A 10,922-nucleotide genomic window follows, 5' to 3' on the forward strand; every position below is an offset into this window, starting at 1 on the left:
CTACTGCGTATCCACCACACAGATCTTTATGTCCTCAAACTGTTGGCACGGCACAGGCACATTAGAATCAGAGCCAGCTTCTGATTCAGGGTTAGGACCATTATCACAGCAGGAGCTGGTGTCAAAGAGAGTACCAGGATCAGTGCCAAGGCAAAGATCTGGTATAATGCCAAGGTGAGTTTCCTCCTCAGAACCGGATGTCTGGTCCGTCCCTGAGCTTTCATCAGGAGATTCCTCTGCCTTTGTATCTGGGTCAGAGACCTGTCCTTCTTGATGTTTCTCAGCCTTTAGCCTCCTGCGGCTGATCAACTTCTGCAGCTGTAGCTTACTGGTGAAGAAGATGCTGCGCCAACCCACATCAAGCGCTAGTGATGCAACCTCAGCCGACACTGTGTTGCAGCGCCGCTGCACTGCCTGCTCCCAAAACTCCTCCGACCCACATAGCTGAGGAGCAGAAGGGATTAGTATAAGTAATACAACAGTTAACATAATAGTTGATTTTTATTGCATTGATATAATTTACAATTTATCAGAACAATAATACAATCTTAAATAACAGAGTTAATGTTTCTTATCTCAGGATACTTTTTTTTTTAAGCATCTCCCTGGAACTCACCTTTCTGAACCTGTGCGACGTTCGTCCAAGCTGACCCACATCCTCTAGTTCTAGATTATATATTATCCGCAGAAGCAAGGTGTCAGACAGGTGCTCCAGGTAATCATAATGGCCTTGGCACAAAGCCTTGGTGAACTGCAAGATCCGTTGACCGAAAACCATACTGACCTCACCTGGGAAGAAGCTCATTAATTTACCTGTCATCCATATTCATGCATTCCATTTGTCCTAACATACAATATTCACAAGACACAATCTGAATATAAAGTGATAAATATCTGAAGCACTATGTAATTCATTTCTGTACAGGTCTACTGTTGACAGAGCATGCTAAAAAATATGCTATATGTGACCAGGGCTTGTAAAAGCCAAAGTATGTAAGCAACTGATAAAAACAGACTAAAACCTGTGAATATTACTGGCACAAAGCCAGTATGTAGGAGCCAGCTAATATTTTAGAGTGGACTCAATAACAGTGAGTGGTTTCTGTTTTAATTACACTTGCCATATATTCATGAGGAGCCACACAAACACAACATTTTCATATCATATTAATATGAAAAGTCAAAATATCTGCATTGTAATAAGGTTTACTCAACTGTTCGTGACTCGCATACCACATGTGATAAATTAGAAGCAAAACTCACTGATATTCCCTTTTCCAAACCATGAAAGTTTGACAGAGAGCCATCAGCGTGCACATTACCAGGACCCTGAAACTGAAGCAGCTAAATGGAATTCAGCCTTCACTTACACCTGTTACCCTCCAGGTAAGGAGTAATAAATACAGTGCTACAACTCTTGTGATGTGTTCTGAATATGAAGTCCTTACTCTGCAGCGTAGTGTCATCCAAGAAGTCCTGGTGAGGCTCCTTCAGCTCCCCGGGCTTGGAGTACCTGTCCACAGCTCGAGGAGATATCTTCCACCATCTCCAGATCACCTGGAAGAGCGTTCAGAGGACCAAGTGACGTCACAAGGGCAGGGACGACGTGTATTCACATCAATGACCTGCTCATTAGACATAAACACTTTTAGTTTCTACCCACAGTAACGAATGACAGGATCAACACTTACATTTGACTTGGTGACAGCGAAATGATAAAAGTTCTTATTGGGTGGAGGACCCCGTGCGGACGATTCAAACAACGGGTCTGTTAGAAAGGACGCCATGTCAAAAGTGTGTCGTTGTTGTCATGGCAACGGCGCTCCTGCGTTCGGAGCAGACGTTGCAGTAAAACCGCACCTTTACGACAGGTTTATGACGTCAGTGACAGACGTTAAATGGACACAATATTTGTAACACTTATCAGTTTAGTTGTTTTTTCTACTGTTTTTTTTATTGCTTATTTATAATAATAATATTTTTTTAATAATTTATAATTATTTTATTTTTCATTTTTTAGCTTGTCTTCTTCTATTATGTCTCTTGTGTGCACTTTACTCTCTGCTGTTGTAAGTCTGCAACTTTCCCCGCTGCAGGACTAATAAAGGATTATCTTATCTTATCTTATCTTATCTTATCTTCTAATAAACTGGCAACAAAGTGCATTTAATATCCTCTCTGGTTGAATTATCAAAAAGGGCATTGAAACACAAAGTCAAGATTGTAGTTAAAAATCTTTTAATTTATTTATACATATATTTATATATGTACACATTTACTTACCTATTCTTGTAAAGACAAGAAACACATTGTCAAATTCATTGTTAGTCATTGGTGGCACAAATAAGACACTGGTTCAGTACCAGGCTGCTCCTGTAATGTAACAATCCCTAAATGAATCTGTTCTTTTTCCTTGCCTTAATTTAAAGCAAACTGAAAGAAGATCCGAATTTCATTTTTTTTCAATCCATAAGCTTGTTAATAAAAAAGCAAATAGGAAGACAGATGTCAAGGGAGTGTAGTGAATACAACATAATTAACATTGGATACATTTTTAGTTTGAAGAGACCCTTTATACTCTTTAAAGTGTACTCTGCATAGATCTAAGTGTGCAGATATCTATTTTATAAGCTTGAATTCTGATACTTCCAACACCTTAGTTAAGATCAAGTCAGGTGAAGCGGTGGTTAACCTGCATAAATCCTTTGTTTAAAATGTTGTACATTTATTTGTCTAGGCAGGATCTGGTAAAACTTTCATAACATGTCAAGAGGACAAGTCCCCCACAACCATGAGAATAAGTACTTCACTTATTTTGACGCAAACCAATTTAGGTCACACCTTCAACCCTAAAGCTTTCCTAACAGTCTTTCCTTTTGTCTTTACCATATTCCTTAAAACATAGTGTAAATATAAAAGCAGAATAGAGGTCACTTAAAGTATATTTAACAATATTTATAGATTAGGAGGGGTAACAGGACATAGAAATACTCATCCTAAATCCTGCGCTTCCTGCCTCTTTCCTCCATTTGTGCTCTGGTAGACATGCTTGTCTCTTTAGGTGGTGGGCTAAACAAATCAGAAATCTATGCTGGCTACATATTCAAGGAGCTAGCCCTAGTTTCAAATAAAAAAAGCCCCAACCCTTTTTTCCACAATTTCACAGATATTGGCAATAATAATAATAATAATAATAAAAGGATGTCTAATAGTCCAGGATCAATGCTGTATCCCAACATACTGCTTGGGATATTACTCTAATTTAACCATACACGGGTTGGGTTGTTTTGGGTTATAGGCAACTTGTAGGTTAATAAAGGACATTTTTGCACATTAGTTCCAGCAAAAGCACAATTATGCTAAAATAACCAAAATAAATCCCTTTTGAAAATGAAATACCTGCATCATCATGGTTGTTCTAACCAGAGATCATGGATTTGATTGCAACCAGAGAATATTCTCAAAGTCTACGCCCGTACCTACTTGGATAGTTTGTAGTTGGTTTTTTTCCACAAGGTGTGTGTATACTCACCTTTGTTCACTCAGTCTTTGTTATACATAACATGTACTTAATTGTGATTACAAATAATGATATGCACAGAGCCTACAGTCATAAACAAATAACATAAAAGCATAAAATGTATTGTATATAGTCCAAACAGTACATTTTCCCCATAACAGTCCCTTAGTCTTCAACATAGTCCTTTGTTCTCCTTCATAGTGTTGTAAACTTTTTTGTGTGAAAAAAACAAAAATGTAAGTTTTTCTTAAAAAACAATGCACTGCCACTAACTGCATGACAGAATGTATGCGTTGAATATGTGCTGCATGCTGCCCTCTGGTGACAAAGACTGGGAGTTGTGCTACAGGAAAGGGTTGGTTGAACCCCCTGAAGGGAATGACCCGGCTGGGGCTCCAGCCTGAAATAAGAGAGGGGATGAGATTCAACACACAAACTGAAAACATTGTAAATAAAATTATCATTTCAAAATAAATTTTATAAATAGCAATGTTTTCAGTGAAATCATCAGTACAGTTGTTTTCTTAGACTGATAAAGCCCCACACAGTACATCCTTTATTTCCTTCTTTAACCCGAAAAGCAGGGGAAACAAAAGGCAATGCATGCTCACCATGAATGGGTTATTGGACATGCCAGGGCCACCCATGGGCTGCCCAAAGGGCGTCATGGACGGCTTGTTCTGACCGTAGACTGGGAATGCAGGGCCTAAGGGTGATTCACAGAAAGGGATTTACAGGTTGAGTGTGCTCTCTCCAGCAGTTAAGCAATGTGTAATGATAATATTTTATTGCAACCGTTGTATAAACAGGCTATAAAGGGCAGGCAGTAAAGATAACTTAATTATGAGAGTTCATTTTTAAAAGCTCTAAGGGACTAAAACTGTAAGAGGAAAAAAAAGAGAGCTAAGCCTAGCGTATCAGATTGCATTCAGGTGTAAATAGAGCCTTTTGTCAGATTTGTTGATTGCGGTTCTTGTCCACAGCTCTGTACAGAGTAGAACCCTAAAGCTTTGTACCCTAAATGCAACCTTTTTATCACTGTGCAGTAGCTGCCACTGACAAGTCCTACTTTGAATTGGCAACAGCAACACAATTTCCAATGCAGATGGACCATCATGTAGATTGAAATAACATAAAATTCATGATGCTGCATGTGGTCTACATCACTGACAGGTACTGCACAGGCAAGACAAGAGAACAAAGGCATGTGGGAGGCCACTAACCATTGGACTGAGGGTGGTAGGCCCCAGGTTGAGAGTAAGGGATGGGAGGCTGGCCAGGGAATTGCTGCTGGAAGTTTCCGCTGAAACTGGTCGGGAGGCAGTAGGAAGACGCATTCCCAAAGCCGGCGGGCATGCTCATAGAGCCAGTGCCAAACGAGGCTATGAGACACACGCAGTATGTGTGTACACAAATGCACACACACACACACACACCCACCACACACACACACACACACACACACACACACACACACACACACACACACACACACACACACACACACACACACACACACACACACACACACACACACACACACAAGGGGGAGTAAATTCTAGATTCTTTGGCAAACCACAAGGCTACTTGGCAATGTAACTGGGTTACATCACAGTAACATAAATGTCTAAATTAAAAATGTGCCTAATTAAATACACTCAACTTTAAATGCACACACACCTGCAGCTGGAGCTCTGCCATTTGCCTGGAAAGGGTTGGTGGCCATCTCCGGGGCAACAGCTGCAGCAACAAAGGGATTTGTGGATGGGACGGCTAGATGAAATGCAGGAGGAATTTACTAAATGAGTCTTCAAGCTATGTATAAAAATGTACAAATCTCTGAAAATACATTTTCATTCTGTATGCACCACTGTAGTAGTAACAACTATAACCACCTCCAAAGCCAGGCTGCATGCTGGGTAACACAGGTGGATTCTGGGCTGGCGATGAACCTAGCACTGGTCCAAATAAGTTCCTGTCAAGAAATAGAAGAATAAATGTTTTTACGTCCGTTTAACACTTGCATCACCCATGACAGGCAGAAATTAACCTTTAAAACTGATTCACTGATATTGTAAACATTTTGCAAGAGTAACTACAGACGCATTCTCCTGGTGTACACGTGATCAACTACATCCGTTCACCATGTGAGGTACATTATTCAACAACACAGCTACACGGTGAATTAATTAAAAATCATGGATTTATTCAAACTGAATTTTCCAGGCTTTCAAGGTGCACGTTGTAGGAAATTAACGGTTTCCATTGGAAATGTATCAGCCGTGCTAGTACAATATTACTGTGTGTGTTTGTGTGTTTGTTTGTCTGCCCGTCTCTCACCCTGGCACATTGCTGCCTGTGGTAACAGAGGAGCTGAGCTCGATGTCCAACTCAGCCAGAGCAGCATAGCGATCCTCTCTATGGTTGGACTGGGCAGGGACGGCACTAGACATTGATGGGATTGGCACACCTCCCCCTTTCAACAACATTTGGAGAAAATTAAAAAGACTCAAAGATTCAAGTGTCACATGCACGCTCCTACACAAACACACACACTGAGACAAATAATTAACTAAATGATTCAGGGAAAAGCGTGAGCAATTGAAAAGATGTACTAGTGTGTGCCCAACATCACTAACAACTTAGCATGTATAAGAACTGAGAATTTGTTTAAAAAAACAAAAAACTTATCCTAGAGAAATGTGCTTCCTTCAAGTTTCAACAGTAGTGATGACCAGCACATGTTCTAAGCATCAATAGCCGACTGTTGAATACAGAAAAGGCTTGACCAGTGGACACAGTAATTAACAAATCAAACAATATATACTGAGATGAGGGTGAGTGTGTGTGGTTACGGTGGAGGAAAGATAATGGAGGGGAGGGGGGGTACCTGATGAAAAGGACTGTGAGGGGGGGACGTGCTCAGGTGGGGTGGAATGGCAGTGTTTCCAAATGCCTCAAAGTTGGCAAAGTTGGTATCTGAATTACCCTGAGGTGCTGCAGCCATACACAAGGAAAAATGAACACATACAATGAATGTGGAAATAAAAAACAATGGCAGGGCAATGCATGGGATGATGACAAACCAAAGACTAAACAGTGATAAATATCTGTATTAATCTGTATTGAGTTTCTGAATAAAATGTTGGACTTTATAGGACTTTTGAGAGAACACTATCTTACCTGACTGGCTTGGAAAATGTGCAAAGTTGGCAAAGTTGGTGGAGCTGGAAGTTTGAGTGGATGGAGCAGCAAAGATGTCTCCTCCCAGGTCTGAGAGCAAGTCAAACTTCTTCTCCAGAGCAGCGCTATGAGCCTGAGAACGACCTATCCCCGGTGACTGGGCAGTGTCCGAAATAAAGATTGAGAGTTAAAACTTTTCTCCAACAAAAATCCCATAAAACATAATAGATGTATATCTAATGGACAAATATAGCCTCAGGGTACATCTCTGTTACCTGGCGCAGTGGGGTCTTGTTGAGCTGCAGGGTCTTGAGGGGTTGGACTTCTGGGGTGCTACCAGTGCTGCTGGCTGAGGAGCCAGACACCGAGGCCTGGACACTTGCTACTGCTCTTGCCTGGTCTGGAGGGACATACCTAGGCATCCATGAAATAACACCACCACGGATGTAGAGATATTTAAAAACAAACAAAATCACAGAAACAGCTTTTATAACTGGGCACTATATGAGTACAACAAATAGGTAGGTAATCATTTGATTGAACTGATTGGGGGAAAAAAGGTAAATATATAAATCAAATGGGACCTTCCTTCATAAAGAAAATGTGTTGTGTACCACCAACACTGCAGTAAAAGAGGAAAGTGACATTTAGAAATAGAAGGTCCTAGACAATGAATAGCATGCTATCAAACTGAAACATACGGTTAAACTAAATGTTTTCTGACAGAGGAAGCACTTTACTCCCAATACTCTTTTTGTTTGCATCACAGCTAATACTGCCAGTTATACTGAACGACCTGCAGAACTCATGACATTGACTTTTTAGCAGTCGCTCTAGCATTTACTACTAGCTCCCAGCTACATTTATTAAGGCTGTATGCACATAGGTATAAAGTATTACTCAATTTAACCACATAGCCATTTATACAATGGAGAAAGGATGAAGAACTGAAATAACTTGGTCATGAATATTGGTTTGTGATTCTTTAACAGATTATACTCAAAACGAAAAATGTCAAACAAACAAAAAAAAAAATCAATAAGTTGATTTTACCATCTTTTCTTTTCATATTTTTCTTGAAGGAACTCTTTAACTTTCTGTGGTTCTCGGAAATCTGGAACAACTAATGTCCTGTCGTCATAGAGGCCCAACCAGATGTGTTTACAGACCTACAGGGGGGGCAGAGGAATGAGGAGAGAGGGAGGTAAGGAGAGGATTGGGGTGGGGGTGGTGGCAGAGCCGGGAGAGAGGTGAGAGAAAGTAAAGGGAAGGGGGAGGGGATGACGAGAAAGGGGAGGAAAAAAGTGGGGAGAGAGGAATGCCAATAAAGTTGACTATGCAGGGTTCAGAAAAATGCCAAGATGCTTGTGAATCAAAGCCAGAATGACTTTAAATATATAACTTAACAATGTGAAATATGGTGCGGATTCCTTTGTTATAAAGTGTGCACTGTGCATTATACCTCATTACTGTGTTTCTGTAGAAACTCAATTTCCTGATGTGTGAATGTGGTCATAGAGATTGACTTCACTCTGTGCGGGGGTTCAGTCCTCGCCTGTGGGTGGAGGAGGTATATGTTAGCTTAAGAACAAGAGGAGCAGGATGCAACCCCGATGCTGTTCATGTGACATGAGATGAGCAAACAACAACCCTAACCACAGATGTATTGTTTTCTTGTATGAGTCCTGTATGTTTGGTACTTAGAAAAATGACTGCTATAATAAACATTTGACAGACATTTCTAAAACGAAAACCAACTAAATATCAGAGGTAGGTATTTACTGCTAGATAAACATTTTTAAAGACCATATCATGTAAATATGAATTCCCCAACATCAACATAAAAGGCACACATTAATTCTTGACTGTAAATTGAACTAGAAATGATCAAGAACTAATTGCAAATGCCCGATACTGTGCTCATTGTTATTAGTGATCAAATCACATCTATACATAGTTCTAGTGTTAGTTTCAGTAAAGCTATAAACCCAAATACACTTATTCAAGTTTCATTGTTAAAAAACATTGCATCACAGTGAATTAAATTACAACCTGTTTTAGGAGATCACATAATGAGCCTAATTAAAATCATGTCAATCAAGGTGTAAAGAGAGACATAATGTTAAATACATTTGAAGGAGCTGGAAGGTACAACGGCTACGTGGTCGGTTTTCTCACAAAAACTAAACCATGAAGACAAAGGACATTAAACAAGTCCGTCACAAGATTTTACAGTTTAGTAAAGTAAATCATAAAATATATTTAATAAATGGCTCTAAATTTGCCTTGCGCTGTGCAGTTCTCAACATGTGAGGGTCCAGATGAGCTTTATTCCAAAGGTGGGAGACACGCGGGAGTCAACAACTGTTGCTTCACCAGTTTTATGGCAGATTGGCAGATAAAACCTCTGTTGAAACAATAACTACACACCTTGGTTAGTGTTTGCCATATGTGATGTGGGTTCTATGGTCTGATGACACCAATACACATCCAACCATCAGCACCATGAAGGCCTCTGATGGCGGCATCATGCTCTGGGGATGCTGCTGGAAGGCCCTATAAGGTTTGTTGGGGTTGAGGATAAAATTCAGTCTGATATTAAAAGACACAGACTGGAGGAAAACCTGAAGCAATCTATAACAGGAATGGCTGAAAACCAAATATGTTAATGTGCCGGTGTGGCATAGTCAGCGTCTGGATCTCCATCCAAACCAGAATTTATGGCAGGATTTTAAAATTGCTATTAACGGCAACTTGACAGAGCATTAAGTTTGGCGAAGAAGAACGGAGGAAAACTGCAGTGTCCAAAGGTGCAAAGCTGATACAGGCCCATCAACATAGACTCAAGGCTGAAACTGTTGCCAAAGGTGCCTCAACTGAAGCTGATTTCAACAGAGTGAACACTTGTGTAAGTCATTATGTTATGTTTACATTTGTACTATCCTTAGTTAGTCACTGTTTGTGACTAACTAAGGATAGTACAAATGATTGTTCCAATCAATCCACTGCAATTTCATTAAGCAAAATAAAACATAAAAAGGTCCAATTTGGTCAAGTATTTCTAAAAGTATTGAATTTTAAAAACTGATACCAGCACTGTCCATGCATTGAAAAGTTATAGTCATTTAACCAATTTCACTTTTCCTTAGTGGCATGATACTCTCCTTTTATTGTACAGTTTAATAATGGATATGGACAAAGACTCTTTCAACTGGAAAGAATAGCACGCACTGCATCGTCTTATCAGTGTCATTTCTACATAGTTAGCCAACTATTTCATAATACACAACTAGCTCACAATTAAAGGGTAAATACTGCACAATGCACTGCAACACTTTATCTTAAAGCAAAAACCCAACACAGTAAGAGCAAAATAAGCAGACGTGTTTGCCTTTGCAGTAACTAAAAAGGCAATGGGGTTAAGTTAATGGGGTTCATTGCCTAAATCTCGGTTATGATGTCAACACAAAGCAGTTTTCACCAGTCAGCAGCCAACAACGACCCACTGCTCTACTCCTTCTCTCAGCCTCCCACGTTGAGGGACACACCCTGCTGCTGGTGGTCCTGTGGATGTGTGAGGCTTATCTAGAGGTGTGACAACACGTCACTGAAACCATCCCTCACTGCCTGACTAAAGGAACCTAATGTGTAACCACACTGGAGTAACCCGACCCAGAGCCGTAGTTTACGCGACCCGACCCAGAGCCGTGGTTACCTGTCCCGGCTCCGACGCTAGCTAACAAGCTAACGGAACCGACCAGGCAGCTGTGGACCCGGACAAACCCACGACCGGCCGCCACGTCCTGTCCCCAGCCTGTGGTGACCACTGTTATCAGTAAAGATGATCATTTAGGCTGAAGAGAAACTCACAAGATCCCGGAGCAGGTGGTGCAGACGAAGGAGCCCACTGTCATGTTGACATAGGTCGGGCCGCGCTGGTCGCAGTCGAAGCATTTCCTATTCGCGGGCAGGCTCGTCATCTCCCGGAGCATCTTGAGATGAGTCTCCTCCTGCTTTCGCTTCGCGTTCGTCGCCATGGCCGAAGAATAGCGGTTCTGGTATCACCTGGGGGGGGGGGAGGAGGACGTCTGGTCGAGGGACCCGGGACAGTGAGGGTGTCTTCAGGGCGGACTAGTCGGGGTGCGGCGGCGGCGGCCAGACACCTTCTGGCCGGGGAGACTGCTGGGCGACTGACAAAAACTTCTTCTACACGAAAAAC

At 41.2% G+C, this 10,922-nt stretch overlaps 2 protein-coding genes across 2 annotated transcripts; both read right to left on the minus strand.

The window, feature by feature from the left end:
• fbxo36b (F-box protein 36b) lies at positions 1–1,787 on the minus strand. Its single transcript, XM_054596751.1, has 4 exons — positions 1,692–1,787; positions 1,449–1,557; positions 617–789; positions 1–444 (listed from the first exon to the last, which is right to left on the minus strand). The coding sequence occupies exons 1-4, from the start codon at positions 1,785–1,787 to the stop codon at positions 1–3; spliced, it is 822 nt and encodes a 273-aa protein (XP_054452726.1).
• A 442-nt stretch (positions 1,788–2,229) lies between these two features.
• Positions 2,230–10,867, minus strand: agfg1b (ArfGAP with FG repeats 1b). The gene is given in 13 exon segments (XM_054596028.1): positions 2,230–3,920; positions 4,132–4,226; positions 4,744–4,902; positions 5,201–5,293; positions 5,416–5,495; positions 5,861–5,996; positions 6,411–6,437; positions 6,440–6,517; positions 6,704–6,860; positions 6,979–7,117; positions 7,757–7,872; positions 8,166–8,253; positions 10,574–10,867. Coding segments are annotated over 13 exon segments (1,392 nt in total). The 5' UTR covers positions 10,741–10,867; the 3' UTR covers positions 2,230–3,863.
• Positions 10,868–10,922: the final 55 nt, after the last annotated feature.

This window comes from Anoplopoma fimbria, chromosome 3, assembly GCF_027596085.1.
Source record: "Anoplopoma fimbria isolate UVic2021 breed Golden Eagle Sablefish chromosome 3, Afim_UVic_2022, whole genome shotgun sequence".
Taxonomy (NCBI): domain Eukaryota; kingdom Metazoa; phylum Chordata; class Actinopteri; order Perciformes; family Anoplopomatidae; genus Anoplopoma; species Anoplopoma fimbria.

Bases quoted from the DNA above. Each gene is read 5' to 3' on its own strand.
- fbxo36b (XM_054596751.1), bottom strand. From the start codon at position 1,787: ATGGCGTCCTTTCTAACAGACCCGTTGTTTGAATCGTCCGCACGGGGT. The intron at 1,558-1,691 runs GTAAGTGTTGAT...ACGCTCTTCCAG, and splicing joins TCGCTGTCACCAAGTCAAAT to GTGATCTGGAGATGGTGGAA. The intron at 445-616 runs GTGAGTTCCAGG...TCTGCTCCTCAG, and splicing joins CGTCGCACAGGTTCAGAAAG to CTATGTGGGTCGGAGGAGTT.